At 37.6% G+C, this 22,902-nt stretch overlaps 1 protein-coding gene across 1 annotated transcript; it reads right to left on the reverse strand.

The window, feature by feature from the left end:
* LOC115629287 lies at positions 1-21,992 on the reverse strand. The gene is made up of 5 exons (XM_030525728.1): positions 21,894-21,992; positions 18,422-18,814; positions 1,743-1,891; positions 1,597-1,677; positions 1-1,531 (listed from the first exon to the last, which is right to left on the reverse strand). The coding sequence occupies exons 2-5, from the start codon at positions 18,723-18,725 to the stop codon at positions 1,406-1,408; spliced, it is 660 nt and encodes a 219-aa protein (XP_030381588.1). The 5' UTR covers positions 18,726-18,814; positions 21,894-21,992; the 3' UTR covers positions 1-1,405.
* Positions 21,993-22,902: the final 910 nt, after the last annotated feature.

Here is a 22,902-nt window from a genome sequence, read left to right on the forward strand (position 1 = left end):
TTTATCATTATTCGGATGCCAGGTATGCACGTTTATTTATATAATATGTATGATTGCCAATACATATGAAAATATTAAAATACATATATATTATAAGCTATAAGTAACAATATTAAAATGTTGTCAAGATATGTATGTATGTATAATTTTCTACAGTTTATGATATCAAAATTATGTCGAACGCAGATTCTAATCATAATCATACTTGTTGATAATAACAAAGACAATGTACATAGGCCAATTTAAAAACATATTGATTCGAAAGACAATCGGTTCTGCATGAGATGGCAAGCTTCGAATGCGGCGTGGTTTCGAAAATCAATATTGAAATGGCAAGGGGGGCTGCTGCTAAGTCCTACAATCGTTCGCTATCACATTTACGCATTTAAGCAGGATTTCCAAATAAAAACAATTGATCAAGCTCTCTGTGTTTTGTTTTTTTAGATCGCTTTCCAAATTAACAGAACCTAATATACTATATGCTGTTCAAGTGTGGGCATTCAAAATCAACCTCACCTAAGACTAGCAACATGTTTACACAAAGAAATAATCTTATATAGTCATGCCTGACTGTAAACCCATGGACTAATGTGGACTTGGTGCACATTCGCGAATGTTCAATCCGTTTATTTACGAGTAACTAATCACTAATCAACAAGTTTTTGATTTTATATGTATGGTATATATATAGTATATATTTATATATATACTATATACCATATATACATGTACATATACATACATATATACATACTCGTTTATGTTTCTAATTGGACTTAAATGTAAGAGACTGTCCCTTGCGTTCGCTTCATAATTTTGGTTTACTTATGTGGTAAGTGTATACACAGTATTATGTATGTATGTACAAGTATGTACTTACATATAAGTACTTAGTATATGCCTTTTCTGATTTCGATCACATTAAAATGTTAAAAAATTTTGCAGTTTGATTTGTTATTCTAAATAACTGAACGGGATAGTGTAAGTAAAAGGTTTACAATTGCTGCTTTTTGAATTATTTTTTAATTATACCTACACAAGTCTAGGGGTAAAATTTGAAAACCTACGTATTGTTCAGTAGTACGCATTTTTATGTAGCTTTTTATGCTCTTACCTAAATATATGTATTTGTTAATTATAATTATTACATTGTAATAAGTTAAGACAGATTTCGGTTAGAAAGAAACACAAACAAAACGGGGCAAGAAAATATGTAATTGATTGGTTTAGTTTTTGTTTTTTTTCTTTAAATTTTCTTTGAAAATTTTTAACTTCCATATAGGAATTCTCTATTGGCATGCTGAAAAAGTTTTCAAAGTGCGCTCTTAGAGTAAGACTATGTATTATGAATTGTTCTTCTTGCTGCTGCAGCTTCTCGTCCTCTTCGCTACTATGTGTCTTTAAGTTATAAAGTGAAAATGCTGTTACCAAGAAAAGTAAGCATTATTGTGGACATGGCCAGCGGGGTCAGTTTCACATAAGAGGCCGTGCTATTTCCAGCCAAAATTTCAGCGCGTTTCCGCATACGCTCCTGAAAGCAATGAGAAGAGTTATTTTTACAATCACAATCCCATAAACTACAAGTATGCAACGCACTTGATAAAGTTTATCCTCGCCAGGTGGATCGAGACACTCAAACTCGCAGCAGCGTTCGCCAACCCTGAAATTTTTGCAGAACTAAAGGACAAAAGAAGTGGGATTGTTAGTACTATGCCGTTCTTTATCAAACTGCCTTCACTTACATATGGCGGATCACAGTATATTGCCTTGCACCAGAGTGGCTCGGAATGATAGCAAACGCATAAGCTACAAACGCCTGGTCCGGGCACATAGAGCATTCCATGGTTCACTTTATTTCCCTGAAAGTCAACGCAGTCCTCTTCCAAGGCAGCTATAAGCGTATCCAAAAAAAGGTAACGAGATCACGAGAAGAAGAGAGAGGGGAAAAATAAATTAGTATGGCATGGTTGGCAGCTGTTGTCGTATTTTATTATAACAATATTGCAAAATATCACAAAAAGGTGATTTGATTTGCTTTGATTTTTTACAGAATCTGAATTAATATTATTTCTACCCACGCCTCAAATAGTTTAATGAATTATTTATACCTCCTCAGACATATGTATGTATGTGTTACTACGTAAGAGTAGTATATTTGTTGCTTAATAGCATAACGGTAATTTTTTTATTCTTACAAATCAGCTGCGTGCGACATTTTATTATTCCGTTCTTTTTTATTCTAGTGAAGTTAGGTAAAACAAGTAGAGAAGCTAAAGTCCGGTGTCCCGACTTTGAAATACTCTGTATAGGCGATTATACGAAAATCGGGAAAACCCCATAGGGGGGAAGTGGGGGAAATTCAAAAAAATAAAACAAACTTGTACAGCGTACACACAAAAGCCATCTTTGTGCAAAATTTGGTGTCTCTAGCTCTTACAGTCTCTGAGATCCAGGTGTTCATACGGCCGGACAGAGAGACAGACGGACAGACAGGCAGACAGGGCTAGATCGACTCGTTCCGTCACGCTGATTCAGAATATATACACTTTGTGGGGTCTGTGACGCCTCCTTCTGCCTGTTACATTTTTCAGGTCGCGCAAATCCAATATACTCTTGTACTTTTCATGTACAGAGTATAAAAATGTGTACGATAGTCTTAAGCAATATCCATATCACTTAAATAGTTTATAAACGAATAATTAATATATAATATTATTTTGTTATTATTGTAAGTCGGTTTATAATGCTGATTTGAAGATTTTTAGATCGGTTTTAGACGAAAAAGAGTCATATTCTAGATATGCGCTCATTATATATTCTCTTTTATATATTCTCTACCAATTTTTGTAATTTGGTTTGTTATGTTTCTATGATTTACATTTGTTCAGCAAAGTAACGCGAATGTATATATTTTTTTGTTGTTGTGAAGGTAGTATACTTAATTTAAGTATAGGGAATAAAAATAAGTCACTAGGGGCTAGGTCTGGAGAGTAGGAAGAATAAAATCCTTCGTTCTCTTTACTTTTGCGCCATCCTGAAAATATTCTTAAGCTTTACTTTAGAACTTGAACTTCACAAATTATAATCTTAGCTTATCGTTTTTATTATCTTGGAGAATAAAATGCGTTTGTACTATATGAGCACATTTACATTATTTAGAATTTCAGCTTTCCCTATTTTCCATATTTATACCCTGTACCCGTAAGGTAAAAAGGGTATATTAGGTTTGTGCAAAGTATGTAACATGCAGAAGGAAGCATCTCCGACCCCATAAAGTATATATATTCTGAATCAGCATGACAAGAGAAATCGATCTAGATATGTCCGTCCGTCTGTCCGCCTGGATGAACGCAAGGACCTCAGAAACTATAAGAGCTGAAACAACTAAAGTTGGTATCCAGATTCTCCTAGGTCCGAGAAAGGACGATTTTTTTTTATTTTTTTTAATTTTCCCCCCTTCCCCCGCTGCAGAATTTCGTCAATATCGTCGACATTTCAAATGCTACCTAAAGCAAACTTTCACCCATAATTAATATATATGATTATCTACTGTTGTTTACTTTTTATCCAATTCGGTCAATTCTAAGAAAAGTTATTAGCGAAAAAAATTCTCTCCAGTACAACCCCCACAAACTGCAGCAACAAGTTCGCTCTTCTTTTTCCTCTTTTTGCTTCTGATATGGGCGCATATACCTCAGTGTCGGAAGTTTACCTGGGTACAGGGTATTTCAGTGTCGGGCTTGCTCGACTGTAGCGTTCTCTTAAGTTTTAATGTCATCTTACTCTATTGCAAATAAATTGATAACAAAAAACTTTCTCATGTCCAACTTGTAGTTCAAAATATGGCAAACGCGATCTTTAGACATCTTGGTAATCTGAGCTATCTACCTTACTTTGAACGGGCGGTCACCCAGAGCTCTTTGGTAAATTTTGGTGGTGTTTTCGTCAGTGGTTACAATTTTACAGCGACCCGGACGTTTTCTATCTTCTAAGCTCGTACGTCCACGTTCATATTTCTGCATTTACAAAATGATTTCAACACAATGTTGAACGATATCTATAATAACGATATGGCTGAAAGTTTGGCGGAAATACATAAAAAGATTCCTAATCCCAATACCATAGTTGGGTTAATGTGGGAGATTGTCTTTATGGCCTGGCTAGAAACATGATAGTCTGCCTTCGTAGGTTGCGCTGTAAATTCTCACGATCCAAGGAGGTAATCTGAATAAGTATCATGGTATCAGGTATCATTAAAATTTGTACACTGAAAAGTTACCCATTCATTGACCACCCAGATTCATCAAAACAATTTCCGTTTGAGTGGAGCTAATCGCAGAACTGATTAAATGCTTGACACTAATGTCGATCCCTATTAAACGTTATTTATGATGTGCTGACATGCCTAATCGCTGGGGTCGTACGCTGAGCCAGATTATACATGTTTTGCGCAGTTTGTATGTCCCAAGGGCGTCTCAAGCAAACCGCGATTGGATGAGCCGCGTTTCTAAAGTGTAATCATAACAAGGTTGGGAAATCAGTCTTACGCTTTTTGCTTTACTGCGAGCGCATTGGGTTCCAAATCATATACACCCCTGGACAGAATAATAGGTGTGAGCATATTTTGTTTTTCAAAAACGCTTGGCTTTCATATATAAGTATTTAAATTTTTATTAAAGAAATAGTTAGTGTTCAATATAAACATACATACAAAACAAATTATCAATGGCTTTACCGACTATAAAAAATAACGCGTTTAGTTGGTTCACAAAATATAAATGATTTCGGTTTTTTATAGCCTGTACCCAAAGGGTAAAAGGCTATACTAGTTTTGTGCGAATGTATGTAACAGGCAAAAAGAGGCGTGGCATATATATATTCTTGATCAGGGTGACAAGCCGAGTCGATATAGCCATGTCCGTCTGTTCGTCCGCGTGGACGAGCGCAATGATCTCAGAAGGTACAAGAGCTAGAATTACCAAACTTGGTATCCAGGTTCCCCTGAGCCCTAGGCAGGTCAATTTTGTTTTTATACTCTGTACATGAAATGTACAGAAGTAAGTATATTAGGTTTGCGGGAGCTGAAAAATGTAACAGACAGAAGGAGGCGTGGCAGACCCCACAAAGTATATATGTATATTCTTGATCAGCATGACGAGACGAGTCGATCTAGCCCTGTCTGTCTGTCTGTCCGTCTGTCCGACTGTCCGTCTGTCCGTCCGTATGAACACCTGGATCTCAGAGACTATAAGAGATAGAGACACCAACCCCCCTATGGGGGTTTTCCCGATTTTCCATTCGTATAACCGCCTATATCTCGGAGACTATAAGACCTAGGAACACCAAATTGTAGTCCCAGATGTCTTATGTGAATACGCAGAAAATGTATATTTTGGAATTTCCCTCCCTCCCTCCTCTACCCAGAAAATCGTAACTCCCGTAATTCTTAGAATTTCGAACTAAATTTTTGGAAATACCCCCAGTTGGTTATTATGTGTCCGTATGCCAAGTTTCATTATGATAGACCGACTTTAGCTTTTTTACTTGTTTTTTTTAATTTTCCTAATTTTTTTATTTTCTATAATTATTGTAAACATATGTACAGAGTATTTCAAAGTCGGGACACCCGACTTTAGCTTTTTTACTTGTTTTATTCTGATTCACCCCCCACTCCCTGTAATTCTTGGAATTTTGGACTCAAATTTGACATTACACATGTGTGCCAAGTTTCATCATGGTAGGTCAATTCTGAAGAAAGTTATAGCCATAAATAAAATCGCTGCCCATGCTCTGCTTGTAGCTCTGTCCGCAGCTGTTGTTGTTGTTGCTGTTTTGGTTCAACTTTGTGCTGCTTACATACATGCACATAAACACGCAGAGACACGATTCTGTTGTAAATGTATGCTGTTGAAACTGTACATGAACATGTCTCCACTTTTGTATATACATATGTATTGAATAATTTGTATTTAATTTAATTAAATAATTTAATTAATATAATTTTTAAAAATTAATTTTAAATTTTTTGTTTGCATTTTTTCCTTTTTTGTGGGAGGGTATTTAAGAGTTGAGCTCGCTCGACTTAAGCATTCCTTTCTTGTTTTTTTCTTCCTCTATAATTAAGATGTTATTTTTATAACTTTAATTAAACTTACAGCTAAATACAAATACAGCTAAGCTAGCATTCTTATAACATTTGCGTGGGTTTGTAGACGCCTCATGTACTGTGAAGCTTGTTCGTTGAGGACGTCACCTACTTTCTGCACTCCAAGGTCCTTTTCTATGTTTGCCGCTTCCATGTACCAGGGGGCTCCAGTTAGGAGGCGAAAGGTTTTGGCTTGAAGAATTCGGATTTTCTCAATGTGGAATTTGACAGCGATTCCGTATACCTGAAAGCCATATCGTCAAGAAGGGGCGATGCAGGATTTTTATACGGTGACCTTGTTTGTGAGTGACAGTGTTTTGCTGGTTAGGAGCCAGCTCATCTTATCGACTCTGTCACTTAGTATCTTTATGACGCAGGATATATACTCGTAGAAAATATTTCTTAATTGAAAGCGGTGTTTTTTGTTGTTTAAGTATATACTTGTTATGTACCTCTTAGTTTACTGCTAATACTTGTATACTATAAGTAACGCACAGAAGTAGGCTTGGCAGAACCCACAATTTATATATGTGTTGTATATCAGTATAAATATCAGTAGGACAAGGCGAATCGATATAGCCATGTCCGCCTACCCGTATGAACGAAAGGATCTTAGAAAGTATAAGAGCTGGAATAATCAGACTAAGACCGAGAAAGGACAAGAATGTATTTTTTTGTTTTTGCACTTTTTTTTTATATTATATTAATTAAATTACAATTTATACTTCAATTGTTTTAATTTTGTTTTATATTGATTTGGAGCTTTTGGCGTCTGTGACCGTCACTTTTGCGTCAATAAAATCACGTACCCATGCATATGACTCCACATACCCATGCAGTACACACACATGCCCACATACGGGGGCAGACCGAAATGTTTCTAGTTGGGCCTTCATTAACTAAACTTTGGCATTGGGAAATGGCGTCTTTTAATGTGTTTTCGCCGAAAATTTGTGCCATATCCATATTATACTTGTAGTTATCGTTCAACAATCGCCTAACTAAGTCGGCATCAGTGCTTTTATAAAAGTGGAAAAAATTGAATATCTTGCGGTCATATGTAAGAGATGGGCGACTATTTGTTAACGGCAACGGAATTTAAACGTATGAGCTTAGAAGATGAGAAACCTCAAGGACGCCCAAAAATTGTGACAACTGAATTGAAAACATTCCCAAAATTCATTAAATGGTTCGGGACGATCGCCAAATCAAAGTATAGGAGATAGCTGAGATCACCAAGATGTCTAAAGATCGCGTTTGCCATATTTTGAACAACGGATTGAACGTTAACTCAATTTCCATCAAATGCGCCTTCTGATACATCAGCAGTTGCCATTGAAAAATCGACGAATTCGGCTTTTAATTATGTGCTTCAGTACCCGCCTTACTCTGCAGACCTAGCCCCAAGTGACTAATTTGTTTTTCCTAAGCCCAAAGTTGCCCAAAGAATTTTTTGGAATTTTCCTTCGCAAAGAACTATATATATATATTATATTATAGGAGAAGCATATTAAATCGGCTTTTCATTATAAATAATCACTAACTGCAGGTATTTTCTGAATTTCAATGAAAAATTCGGGAGTTATGGAAAATCAGTGATTGTGGGGGAGAGGGGGGAGTTAGGGAAATTCCAAAATACACATTTTCTGCGTATTCACATAAAGCATGTTGGACTAAAATTTGGTGTCCCTAGATATAGGCGATTATAGGAATGGAAAAGTGGAAAATCTCCCATAGGATGAAGTGGGGATGGGGGAGGGGGGTGGGTGTGAAATAAATAAAACACATAAGGCATTTGGTGTCTCTAGCTCTTATAGTCTCTGAGATCAAGGTGTTTATACGGACAGACGAACGGACAGACAGACAGACAGATCGACTCGTCTTGTCATGCTGATTAAGAATATATATTCTTTGTGGGGTCTGCCATGTCTCCTTCTGCTGTTCTGTTACATTCATTCGCACAAAACTAGTATACCCTTTTATGTGCAGGGTATAACTGGACTAGAAACATTTGGAACTACCCTCGCTTGTGTGTGCTTTCAGAGAAAGTGCGCTTGCACAATTGCAGCGGCGTCAGTCGGGCGGTGCCTGTGGCAGGGAAGCTGCTGCAATGGCGTCGATTTTGTTGCTGTTTGCTTTCCACTGTCTGCGCCCGCTGCCCGCTGCCCGCTTCCCATTGCACCAAACTTCTACGTATTTGTCCATTGTGCTTGTTTGCTTTCGCTTTACGCTCACTGGCTGCTCTCTCTGTGTGGCCGTCTTTTGCACATGCGGCCTTTCTCGTCGCAGCCGTCCCCATCGTCGCCGCATGCCCTTTTAGGGCCGTCAAATAATTAAAACAAGCGTTCAACTTTGGCGCCAGATGTCGACGAAGGAATTTAGCTGCAGCCGTGGGCTACTGCCGTCTAAAGTTGGTCGAAGCTTCTGTCTAAATGTCCATATGTACGTACGAGTGTACATATATGTACCCGTATACTTGTAGTAAGTATGTGTGGGAGTACGTTTGTGTGCAAGTATTCCTACAGACGGCCCTACCTTGGCTATTATGCCGACCCCTTCTCGCCAGTATGCGACCTCCCACAAACCAAATATGAGGGTATTTTATCAGCGAATTTTACATCGACATGTTGATGCATTTTGCCAGTGGTCCTTCGATTCAAAAGGGTAAACGCACGTCGAAACTTTGGGCTCGACGTATATCTACAAAATTAAATTCGTGTTATTTTTTTAAATTATATAACATGAAAAGGAGGTGTACATATACACACCTGGACAGAAAAATATATGTGAGCATATTTATACTCTGTACATGAAATGTATGTACATTAGGTTTGCGGGAGCTGAAAAATGTAACAGGCAGAAGGAGGCGTGGCAGACCCCACAAAGTATATATATTCTTGATCAGCATGACGAGACGAGTCGATCTAGCGCTGTCTGTCTGTCTGTCTGTCTGTCCGTCTGTCCGACTGTCCGTATGAACACCTGGATCTCAGAGACTATAAGAGATAGAGACACCAAATTTTGCACAAAGATGCCTTATGTGTGTATTCTATACGAGTTTTTTTTTATTTTTTTGATTTTCCCCCCACTTCCCCCCTATGGGGGTTTTCCCGATTTTCCATTCGTATAATCGCCTATATCTCGGAGACTATAAGACCTAGGAACACCAAATTTTAGTCCAAGCTGCCTTGTGTGAATACGCAGAAAATGTATGTTTTGGAATTTCCCTCCCTCCTCCCTCTCCCTCGCAAATGCGATTTTCTCTAACTCCCGTAATTCTTGGAATTTCGAACTAAATACCCCCAGTTGGTTATTATGTGTCCGTATACCAAGTTTCACTATGATAGACCGACTTAACAAGAAGTTATAGCCATAAATATATTTGCTGCTGCAGCGCTGCTCAAGTGCTGCCCGCGACTGTTGTTGATGCTGTTGCTTTGGTTGACTGCACACATGTTTACACAGACACGAATAGATGCGCATAGGCATACATACACTCACACAGACGCAATTGCTATGTAAATGTGCAATTATACACCCTTTATGTGAGTTCGAATACCGAGAAAGGTAAAATCGATCAAATTTTTTTTTTTAATTTTCTTAAAATTTTTTATTTTCTATAATTATTGTAAACATATGTACAGTCGGGACCCCCGACTTTAGCTTTTTTACTTGTTTTTTTTTTTAAAAAAGCTTGGCTTTCATATATATTTGATTTTTTTCAAAGAAGTGTGCTCAACATAAACATACTTCAGCAACAAAAAAAAAATAATAATAAACGGCTTTACAAACTGTTCAAAATAACTTAACTTTTGGTTAATTCATAGAATACAAATGTTTTCGTCTGGACAGAATAATAGGTGTGCCCAACAAAATTATATAAACCTAATTCTAAGTCGTGTAAAAAAGACATTGATCATATGAAAAATGAATCATACTAAATGGAATAATGTCGTGTAGCCATTTAGAATATTTTTAATTTTCAAACCGGCTTAAATCAAATCCGCCATTATTCTTGATGGTTTTTCGATTCCTGCAGACATAAAGGATACCAACTTCTGATAAACAATTTGAATATTCAATGCGATGGTCTGAAAATTTCGTAACGAATGCTCTCAAACCAGGCAAATCCATCGAAACACATGTACTCATAATTATTATGAGAGGATGAGTCGTAATTCTTGGAATTTTGTCAATTCATCCCGTTAGTGCGTTTACGCTTTATCATGCCACATTTTTAGAATTTTTGTACACTTAGCTCCTACAATTGGCAAACAGATTTCTTCGTTCTAGCGCTAAATATATATTTAATGAGATCTGATCTGCCCTTTCAACAGAAGGAGTTTTCTTTTTTTTCGAAAGTTGTCGCTTGTCTAACAAATCGCAATCTATATTGGGTGGACTCCTTTCAGTACTATCGTGTATTGCAACAATATATAAGTATACAACTATGTAATTCGGTTTAAAATCATTTGACTATACCAGAAGCTAAGACAATTTGAATGAATTGTTGACTTGCGGTTGCTTTTTTGATCACAAAGAGGATCCTGTAGATTAGAGACTGTAGCTGTCAAGGCCACTGGTGAAATAACACTGACAAAGAGTTCAGTAAATTAGAGTTGACATTTATTTTGCTTTTCTCCACGATACGGGTCTGAACTCATGAAATACTGGTCGGTAGGTTTATTTGAAAACTTTAAAGAGATTAGTACTAAGTAGTTAAGACGGGGCGTATGGGTAATAAAAAAGGTAAATTTTGTTTTGCAGGAACGAGTATGTCCATTGGGAGTGTACTCGTATGTAGGTCAAGACTCTACATCTCACCACCGGGTATTTCTAACATTTCGCATATACGAAGCAAGAAAATCCACCCGTGTGCTCGCACATGCACATCGAATGCTTTGGAGGTGTAGGGACTGGTGGTGGCAACGACGCCGGGGGCATGCAACCATCATGTTCTTCCACTTCTACTTTCTCTTGTGTAAGTGTGTGTTTGTAATTATTGGCTGTCACTAATGAGATTCCAAAAGGGGTAAGGGTAGAGACAAAGAGTAGCTGTAAGCTGTCACCTCCGTGTCACAGCTGACGAAATGTAACAGGAAGCAAAGATTATGAAACCATTTTATGTGTTTAGCTCAGTGTAATTAGTAGAACATGGGCATACGCCACATGATGAAGCCACGCACGTGGGCCAAGGCCCATGACTAGGCATTGTTCACAGGAGAAGGCGATGCGGCACTTGGAACTGTCACTGTCAACGCGACGCTTGTGCAATTCCCAAAGAAGAGTGCTTGCACAGATGGGTATGGTCGCCTTGCAATGTTTTATCTGGCACGTTGCATTTTTTCCGTAACTCGTCACAGCACAGTACGTATTGGATTGTTGGTCATACAGTTTACAAATTAAGGAATAAAAAACTATATACACATAGCTCTTGCTTAACACGGGGGTTGCGTTGCTAGAAAACATCGTGTTAAACGAGACATGGACTCCAAACAAATTATGGGGTTACGTTCCTAGATTTCGACAAATACAAAAGAAAAAGTTTTGCTGTTTAAATTTTCAAAACAAACAAAATGTTACTCCAAGTATTGAATATTTCTCATTACCAGATTAATCTTATTAAAAAGGAAACTATTGTCAAGCGTGAAAAATGCTAAAGCTGCTTTATATTAAATTGAAGAAGCATATAGGCCGTTTTCTAGACAACATTATTTTTTTTGCTTGTAGTGGTCCTCCTGCTTGCAAAGGCAAGGATTTTGCGATTGTTCATTGCTTTTAACGGATATTTGCAGTACGCCTTATAAGGTAAAAGTATTTTTTCCAACTCTCTTTCCAAGCATATGCGAATCCTTCTTGAAGTTTTTCTATGGCAAAACGTTTTAAAGGTTCAGTTTCTTCAGAGCTGACACCAGCTCTGGTGTCTTCAATTTCAAACAATAATTCGTTATCCATGCCTTTCTCTTCAAACAACTCTTGCACATCATCGATATTCATGTGCTCGAATCCTGCACCTTCATTTAAATGAACAAATGCAAATATTGCACGGAGCTCACATTCTGACAATTGTAAGTTTGTGGCTTTAAAGACAACCGTTTAACGTTGCCTCCTTAAGCTCTTTTATAGATAAAATAAATAATTCATCGATGGAATCAGTTTCAGTTGTACCCGAAATCCTGAGTATAGAGCGCATGATATACTCGTAGTACTATATTTTAAAATTCAGATTCAGTTAGTAATAATTGCATGACCTTGGGCATATTCCAAAATCAACGCTTCTTATTATAAATATTTTTCAGGTAGGTAGCAAATTTTAAAGCGTGTTGGACCGTGTTCGCATTAAAAGAAGTCGTGATAAGCGAGAAAGAATCGAATTTTTTTAATGAAACTAGCGATGTCATAATGCTTTGAAAAGAAATTTCTAAGTAAAATCGGTCTTTCGATTGGTGTAATGCAAACGTCTGTAGTTCCGATGAAATCTTAATCATATCAGAAGCTTAAAATAACTTTCTTATATCGTTGGCATAAATTGACGAAACCGCCTTTTTATAAAAAAATATAAGAGTAAGAGTTTGCTTGTGTTGTTAGCGCACCGCTCCGAAGGTAGTGTATGCACATATTTTTTTTAAATCTATTATAGATTGCAAAGTTCATATAATGGGGCAGTAACAACAACAACTGTTGGTAGAGCAAGGACATTAATGGCTATAAATTTGTTTAAAGTTCGCATAAGGACACAAGATGTAATTATCGAGGCGTTGGGCGTTGCGCCAGGGGAAATAACGCAGGCTTGTACTTTTTCATTCGAAAGAGAACTAGGGTATTAATTTGGCGATTCAAGTTACAACTTATACTTTCCGAGATGCTTGTTTATTCTACAAATATCGATTGTTTTGATATTGTATTTGTACTAATGAAATAGGTATATTCGTTGTGTTGCCTACATCCGCACTACCCTAGACACACCGATTTAAGCCTCAACAATAATAATCATAGGATACTAAATATAATAAAAGTGCAACTAGAACAAATAGTTCTAAGAGGTTCATGAATTGTTTAGATAGTAAAATACCTCTCTAAGTTATGAATAGAAATTTCGTGTGGTCACATCAGGTACATCACAGACTTGCGACATAATTAGAAACAAGTCCATTGAAATGATCATCGCACATATTTAGAATTCGAAAAGCATAACCTCATATCGCCTTGAGGATCCAAACTCCCAAAAAGGACGTGGAAAGAAAAGATAAGCAGGCTATGATGGCTTAGAGGGGCTCCGTACTTTTTCTTTTTTGTGTCATTCAGGCAGTGATCCATAACAGAATTTGACAGGTTCGGGAGAAAAGCAGATTTAAGACTTAAAATAACATATGAATATATTTACACTGGAGGTATAATAGATGTATGTGATTTTATTAATAACTATCACGCCTGTGGATGCAGGACACCGATAGGTAAATATCAGAAGAATAGACAACGTCCTCATCAGCAAAGAATCAAGCGGACAGGCTGACAATAATAAATAGTGAGATTAAAACGAGAAGAGTTGTGAAGGAAATCAGATAACGGTTGCTAAAATGCAACTAACAAATCATTAGTCTTTTAATTGAGGGCTGGAATAAATGGTTGGACGAAATATTAACTGTTTCATACTTCATAATGTTTCAAAGAATATTATTTTTTAGTCAAAAAGCTAAAATTTATTTAAAAGACGAGAAAATCCTAAAAATCTTTATATTTAAAAAAATGTTAATTTTTAAGATTAATTTTGTTTTTTTTTAATATTTTACTTAAAACTTGAATAAACTTTTAATTGATTAAATCATTAATTTATGGATAATTGATTCGTTATATAGTAATTTTTTTTGGAGAGTTCATATCGATAAAAAAAAGATTGCGACCTTGATGTTGGATTAAGATATAATTATGGGTGTAGCCGTTCAAATTTTAAGTCTGTTCGACTCTTAAATTCTTACATGATCTGAGTTTAAGCATGCTTGTCTTGGTCTTGCCTTTTCAGGATGGAAATATATTCTGGAATCCTACTTTTCCATCTTGCGTTGAATTAGTTACCAGAATTTGTTTGCTTTTCTCTTTTTATTTTGTTTTTATAAAGTGAAGCATCAAAGCCTGAAAATGTATAAGAGCGTTCAGACAAAAAATTGTATCAAGTGGTACTGAAAACGCCTACTGATAACGAAGGATTGTTTTAATTGTGTGGGACGCAACGGTTTAAATTAATTGAACAAATTGAGCATCGTTAGTCGTATTGAAGAGTTTGTTACAACAGCATTCCCCTTCCACCAGCTGGCCATTCACCATTGACGTTCTTTTGTTGTTCACTGTCGCGCACAATGTTGGCCAACTGTCGGCCTGCAATTATCTCAGCCAACTATCGATCCACGATGAATGGCTCATTTGAGGCCTCAACAGCGTATATTCCTATAAAGGGATGGAAAGAGGGGCGGTATAATGCCAACCAACAACAAGGGAGAAGCTGAGAAGCAAATCAGATAACGTTTGCTAAAATGCAACTAATTAGTTGGTATTAAGTGTTCATATACTTATAAGCATGCTTATGCATCCTCTTAACACGTAAGACAGCGGAATGGCAGACAGCGTTGTTAATAATTCAATTGAGGATATCAAAGCAATAAATATTGATAGCCATGAAGCGCATGACCTGGGCATATTAATATGGTTATCAGCATACTAGGTTTAAGGTGTCAGGCATTAGTTTATGTGGGACTGCAAATTTTAAAGAGCTTTAAATTTTAATTAGGTCAAGGGTAAAAGGGCAAAGGTAAAGTAAGATCTACAGCTCTTATGTATTTTGAAATGTCGAAATTTAACTTAAAATTAAATTAGGTGTCGATTCATCAATTCCTTACACAAAGTAATGTTATCTAATACTTCACAGAATAGGGGAGGGATATCGGCATTTAATACGAGTATATATGAACTGAGTAAAATTATTTTGTAGTCTTTGTAGGGCATATGTTTTGTACGGCATATGCTTAACACCAAATGTGTATACTCTTGAAAAAATAACTTGCCGCATCTATTTAGATTGCTGCAGAAGAGCGGCTTTCTTTAGTTTTTATAGCATATTGTATTTAATACTATTTAAGTTTTACGAAATACCTTGTAAGCTTACACTCCGAAAAAAGCAATTACTTTTGAATTTTAGTTTCATAACGATGTTGGACGTTAGGAGACAGACAAAACTTTTGATTTCCTTACACTACGTGTATCGATGTTGTGGAATGCAGGGTAAACAATATTATAGAAAAATATTGCACTTTTTAACAATTGTGATAAAAATGTTCAAATTTTATTTAGGAAGTTAGAGCAAACGAAAAGTCCAATATCATACCAAAAAGCCAGTGGCTTTCGCCGTGGCCTTAAAATAATAATATAAGAAGGTTTTCGAGGTAAAAATGTAAGAGGCGAAAATTTCTGATATACATTTGCGCCGAAAAATATTTATACATATTGTGTCAAAGGAACTAAGTCTATTTACTTTCCTTACTATAAATATAGTAGTCAGATAGGAAAATATTAATTAGGAATCTCATTTTCAATCTTGACATTATTTTAAACAGGAATGGGATACTATCGTAGAGTAACGTGCGCCCAATTTTAAAAGTCCTCCACCCACTACATTCCATAATGAAATGTACAAGAGGATATTACGTTTACGGGAGGTGAAAAATGTAACAGGCAGAAGGAGGCGTTGCAGACCCAACAAGGTATATAGTATATTCTTGATCAGCATAACAAGACGAGTCGATCTTAACCTGTCTATTCATCTGTCCGTATGAACACCTGGATCTCAGAGACTATAGTATTAGAGATAGAGACACAAATGTGCATTATGTGCAAGTTTGTTTTAGTTTTTGTTACATTTCCCCCATTGGGGATTTTGTGAAACGCTTGTAACGTTCGTATACTCATCTATATCTCTGAGACTATAAGAACTAAAGACACCAAAGTGCCTTATGTGAATATGCTTCTCCACTTGTTTGAAAAAATGAAACACAAACGGGACCTGTTTAGAGCTTGGTAGATATTGATTTTATATATACTTTTCGATTTCCTCGTGTTCATACAGACGAATAGACACTCAGTTGGAAGGACATGGCTATATCGATCGAATACATACATTTACTGTGTGGGATCCTTCTGTGTGCTACAGACATTCGCATTAAACTTCTATACCCTTTAACCCTTGGACACAGGGTATAAATTTTGCCTGCGATATCTGTATATTTATTATTATATAGTGCTATAGGGGCATTATTCAAAGGAGACTTCGTGGACTAGGAACGGCTTTTTAATAAAATTTGGTCGTTTTAATTTAAATAGATCCATGTGTATGAATTACCCGCCATTTGCGATTTGTCCAAAACTGAGAGTATCGCCGTCTCCAATTGTCTGTGATGGGCATTTGTTGGGTGTAACGTTGGCTTTGTGGACCGATGTCGCACTTTTTGGGTCACAAGCTATGTTTTATGACGCTGTGCATATGGAAGTTGCTGTTGTAGCTCTTCTATTCATTGTGTGTACACGTGTTAAAATTTAATTGTGACCCTTTCCAACTTCTCCGTTCCGGTATTGCGTGTCGCTTGTGGTTGGCAGAAGCCTTGCGCCATTAGGTGGTGCATGGTGAGGTACAGTCGAAGAGCCGAGCAGCTCGTTTGCATGTGCAAAGTCAAGGCTGTGCTTTGTTCCTATCCCCTGTCGGTACCCCCAACGTGTCTAACAATTTCTATACTTTTCGCCGAATTGTTGTGCATTATTTGGCTTTGTGGTCTTGTCGTTGAAATCGGCATCGGCGTCAAGTCCACACATACATACAAATGTAAGAGCATACATATAGTATAGACGAATATGTTTAAATACAAGGCATTTGAGTGCTGGGTAGTACCCTAGACAAGATGACGAGTTGGCGATAAAAGCGTCACACACATACGAGTACATACACGCACATATGCAAAGGACATTTGTGTTTTGTCGGCCCTTGCCAAATTATCGCTCATTCATCGCCTATTCAATACACGATGGAATGAAAAGCGGTACCCTAGTGTTGAAAGTAAAGTTAAGTAAATGAGCCACAATTGCTTGGCGGAAAACTCTTGGACTCCCACCACTTGTACTTGTATTGTACTTTTTGAGGTCGCAGGTTTTCTTTTTGCTAAGCCTTGGCAATCATTTAAAGCAATATAACTTTTTGTGACACTTTTCATCGAATATCGATTTCAGCATAAAGGTGTCTTACTAAATGGCTAGAGTTTAATGGACTACAAAATGGAATTGTGAAATTCTGGCTAATGATGTGAACGAAGGAATGTTCTCTATTATAAATATGTATCTTGCATATGTAGTATATGCCTTTTTCTAAAAAACACAAAGCTATGAATTTCGTGCTTAAAACAAACTAAATACGACGAGGGCTGATCAATAAGCATTAAAGTTTGAAATAAAGACGTAGTTTTTTCAATATTTTTTTTTTTAAGTTAGTCTCCTCCTACGATTGTAAATCTCTCAAAAATCGTTTCGCTCTAGACGATAATCTCTCGACTTTTTTGGAGCAGATTCATTCGAGATTGTTGTTCACTATCTCTTGGTCTCTGTCGTGTAATGCGATTCCAGATTCCATCCCACAATAAACATCGAAATACAAGCCCTAAATTCTGTTTTTTTCGAGTCTTCTCTTCCACATAACAAAGCCAAACAGTAAATAATAGTTGGTTTATCTCCAAGTGCCCAAAAATTACCGACTACCGACAGAAAGGATTTTATATTACCGAATTAAAAAGATACGAGTGTATATTAATGTTTGCCAGAAGTTCTAAGGACCTTGCCAAATTTTGAGAATTAATTAATTTTAATTAATTTAATTCACATTCAATAATTGTCACTGCAGACCGTGTGACCTGGCGCACATGGTTAGGTATTTGATTAAATACAACATTCTTATTCTTCTAAATATATACAATTGCGTGAGACGTATCAATATTAAGCGAGCGTACGTGGCGTATACGCAATAATCGCAGGCTATCATGTAATCGGGTAACATAACGGCCAGGTTTGTTTTATTAGTATTTTTTCACCCTAGTGCGCAAGGTAGATGAGTGCCCGATAACGAGCAGCGATTATAGCATTGATTGGCGCGCATGTATTAAAAAGATTTCGAGCTAAATGGATGTTAATCAAAAATCGACAGACTAAGGAGGGTATTGGGTACGAATATGTGTAAGCAATGGCACTTACCTGTAAAACAGCAAAAGCAACTGAGCAGACAAAATGCGAGGAGCAGCCATGTCGTCGCACTCGTCATAGCCAACGGCGGAAGCAACAATGGCCCCGAAACCGACGTCGGCGCAGACGTTGATGCTAATGTTGAGCGGCGATATCGCCGCTGCCATACTGTGCAGTGCTCATTGATTGTTGTAGCTGTAGTTGTTGCAGTTGCTGGCAGGCCTGTTGTTGTTAATGTTGTTGACGTTGTTGTTTTTGTGCCTTTTGCTGATGTTACCAGTAGGCGCCCAACTATGGCTGTGCATGTGCTTCTCATTGTCAGGCGCTGATTTTGAACTTGATGTCTCTCGTTGCCGCAGCCGCCGTCGATGTCGTTGTCGTCTCTGACGTGGTCGTTGTAGCACACTATGTGATAAATGCAATTGTTAAGTGCGACCCAAAAGTGTTTGTTAGTCACTCGTATTGCTTATGCGATTGTTGTTATTGTTTTTATTTATTTTTATTGCTACTATTGGTCTATAGTAAACGCAGCTGCGTGGTTCTGGGGGTGGCACACAGCCGTCCCCTTCGTTTCGTTCGATTTTTGCGAGCTTTTGAAAGAAATCTATAAATAATAAATTTGCTGGCCGCTTCGCTGCACACATACAAGGACCTCCGCGAAACCAGCTATGGAAGGAGTGCCAATGTGGCCGCCTATCGATTTTCGTGGTTGTGCCCTACGATACAACTTCTAATCCTTTTTGAGCCCTTTCCCAATTATGGACAGTGTAATGCAACCTCAACTCATTAACATCTTCGAAGTCTAATTTGGTTTTGTATCAATTTATTTATGTATGCCGAACTCCATACCAATGAATAGTTTCGAAAATTGACTTAAGGTAGATTAAATTTGCTTTTCTAACGGTCGTTGTACCTGTACCCTTAAGGTTAAAAGGGTATATTACGTTTTTGCAAAGTTTCTAACAGATATCTCCGACTCCATATTGTGTATATATTCTATATTCTATTCTATATTCCGCATGACGAGAGAATTCGATCTAGACATGTCCGTCCGTCTGGATGAACGCTCCTAGTCCGTAGGCAACACGAGTTTATTTTATTTTTCTGATTTCCAGGTTTCATAGTTTCATTACCAAAGTGCAAGTGTTTTCGGAGTTGAAGTTTTTAAACATAAATTGCTTCTCTTGAAGAAATATGTTTCTTTATCTTGTTACACCTTTTGTTTTATTCTTGACCCCTTATTTTCGATGCACATAGTATATGATCAAAAGTCGAACATGTCCATATAGTTCAATAAACTAAGGTCATTAGGTTTGAGCATATCAGAATAAAGTTCTGAATCTTTGTGTTTTCGCATCCTAGGAACTATCAGTAATTTTCTTATGATGGTATTATTCTACTGGCGAGTGAGAGAGAGTCAGCGATAGCAGGAAATAGACTAGCCACTAGCAATTAAATGTAGAACTAAGAGAATTAAAAATATTATTCGGAACGGAAGCAGATACTCTAATACAAGTATACATACGTACTTACAAGTATATCTTGAGCTGACAAGCATTACAATGAAGAACTGTTTATACTTGTAGGCATTTTTGAACTTAATTCGATTGATCTAATTTTGTTCTTGGTTTAGGGCTAAATATATTCCGAATAGCAATCAAATGAAAGTGTTGCCAGGAGAAACTAATTTAAGTTCATATTTAACAATTGATTGTTCTGTTAAGGATTCTACATTGATTTAGATTAAACTAAATAATTGAATACCAACTCAAATGTGCACGGCACCTTAATGAAAGCATTCAAGCTACCTCAAATGCCTTATTTGCGTTACAATCGCCGCTTGGACCAAAGTCGGTAGCAGCGGCAGAACAAAATTTGGCAAATTCTGCCTTGAGTCGTGGTGGCAACACGACACGTCTGAGCTTTTGCCTTCCTGTATTTCAACTACTACTAGGTCAACTTAATGGTATTCGGCTTACACTAGCTGCCACTCACATGCGCCCTTTTGATTGCAGTCGTTTACAGTGACAATGAAATGTTCTGCAATGTGTGTGTTGTTGGTTTTTGAAACGTACTATATAACGGCACTTTTGCTGCCCATCATCCGCGTCGCTCCCTACCTGTGTTCTAACCACTATTACCATCTCGCTCTTCGTGTAGAGCTGTCTGTGGCGTGCCAATGAGCAAATCAGCTGTTCCGCACTGAAGATGAGTGTCATGGTGAGTTGGAGAGGGGTTGAGTCAGCAGCCTGCTGCTTTGCTCGGATGTTTACAACAGTTTCGCTGCACTGCGCTGTTAGTAGAAAGTGCAGCGACGGCCGCATGACTCGTGCTTCTTCTTCCCTTTACTTTCTGCGCTTCTGACTTTGTTTTCAGTTAAGTATTGAGACTGCTGCCACACATAAGAACACAAGAATTCTACGAGTATGCTGTGCTTTTTATGGTTGCACTGCCTGCCAATTCTGTTGTGTATCAGGCCGCGTATATTTCCAGAATGTGTTACAATTCAAAATGTGTAGCTAAAGGGCACAAGATCAATGTGACCAGGTGACACTTTTACAATAATACTTAACAAGGTATCGAATACCTAACATGCCTCTCCTTAGCTTTGTCATAACACTCAATAAAATATATACATTTGCATTGATACATGGGCTGGGCACATACACGTGCGCGCACACACACACACACGCACACACCACTTTCGCATACAAATGCACAGCTAGTGAAGAAGGGAAATCGCATGTGCTTTTTTTCAATCTTATAAAATATTTGTACGTCAGAATTGCGACGTTTTCGAGGACTTTTTTATTCAGACGCCACTGCCACTGCCACCACCTCTGCCACCGCCGTTACCTCCTCCACGGCACGTTGTGCAAATAGCTTTATGGATTTTCTTTGCCTTTCACACACACACACACACACACACACAAATATACGCACAATTACATGCACACCCCGCAATACACGCAGTGTTTCCATTTACGCGCATTGATTTTCCTATTTTGTGTGTTTTGTTTTTGTTTCTTCTAGGCTTACTCTAGTTTGGGACGTTTCAAGGCATTTTTTTTACTTACACGTACATACATCTGAAGAAAATGTTTAACTTTGACACTTAATTTTGCACGCGAGCACTAAAAATACTTGCTCAGAGTGGAAAAAAAAAACAAAAAACAAAACACAAAATTTTCCCACACACATGCATGCAGAGCGATGGCGTTAGCGATGGTGAGGCGTCTGGGGAAGCGGGGCGGTGGCAAAGACGGAGGTCCGAGCGGACGCTCGCACGCTTCCGACAAAATGGCGTGCAACTTTTACGCGGCGACAGCGGCTACAATAAAAACAATAACAACAATTAAGGTGCAGCGATACCGCTGACAAAAACGAAAAGACAATACGGTGTCCTTTGTACGGAGATTTCTGTTGTCATTCAAATTTTATATTATTGCGAGTCAATTTTGCGCGCCTGAGACCCAAAACACACCGAGCACAGTTCCAAGCACTGACGACTGAAGCGCCACGTTTACAAAAATGGACTGACACTCGCAAATGTTGCGGGTCGGGTGTCTTGATACATCGAGCAACGAACGTCGAGAAACGAGTGCCTTGAGGGTGCGACAGCATCGAACATTCGCCGAAGTTGGAACGCAACATGTGCGCACCCGCATGTTGTAATGATAAATGGTAGGCGATTCAAGAGCGCAACTTTTTGCTTCTTCAGCACTCATACGTCACATGATCAATAGATGAGCCCGTATTCTTGATTTTGAGGAAAAATCTGTAATTTCGAACCGGAAATTTGCATTTGTATATACTGTAACCGTAGGGTAAAAACGGGTATATTGGGCTTATGTAGGCAACAGCGAGTAGGAAGGATATCCGACTCGAAAAAGGATATACATATGTTCTTAGCCAGTAAGACGAAACGAATCGATCTAGACATATCCGTACATCAAGATGGCTTCTTGGGTTTCAAAAACGTATGAGTCAACATTAACCAAACTTGGTAGTTGGGCTCTCCTAGTCCCTATGCAATAGAATTTCGTCAATATTGTTCTAAATTCTAAAGCTACATAAATTTGTTTAGTATTGACAAAATATGTGACATAGTGCCAGTACTTTTCTTAAACATGTGACAATTTATTGAAGCGCTTTCTTATTGCTGCCAAAAAATGTACTAGCGTAATGTGCCTCCTTTTTATTACTGCTTCATGCGCATTCGCACATCGGAGCTTTTCCTAAAAGGTTCTAAAACAAGAACAAATCAATTGAAAAGTTTAGTTCGGACATATGCTAGCTTAATGGAGCTTCCCAAAAGTTTTTCAAGATTTTCAACCCAAGTAATCACGAAAGGGTGGCGCAAAGGTGCATGTTCGTTGTGGGACTTTTTTAAAAGAGCTTTTAAGCCCCTTTGCTGATTTTAATATGAGATGTAAGCCAATTCCCAACTACAAGTAATTTGATTAAAATTAGTAAACGGAAATATATGACGT

Source organism: Scaptodrosophila lebanonensis, unplaced genomic scaffold, assembly GCF_003285725.1.
Source record: "Scaptodrosophila lebanonensis strain 11010-0011.00,11010-0021.00 unplaced genomic scaffold, SlebRS2 tig00000138-arrow-arrow-pilon, whole genome shotgun sequence".
Lineage (NCBI taxonomy): Eukaryota > Metazoa > Arthropoda > Insecta > Diptera > Drosophilidae > Scaptodrosophila > Scaptodrosophila lebanonensis.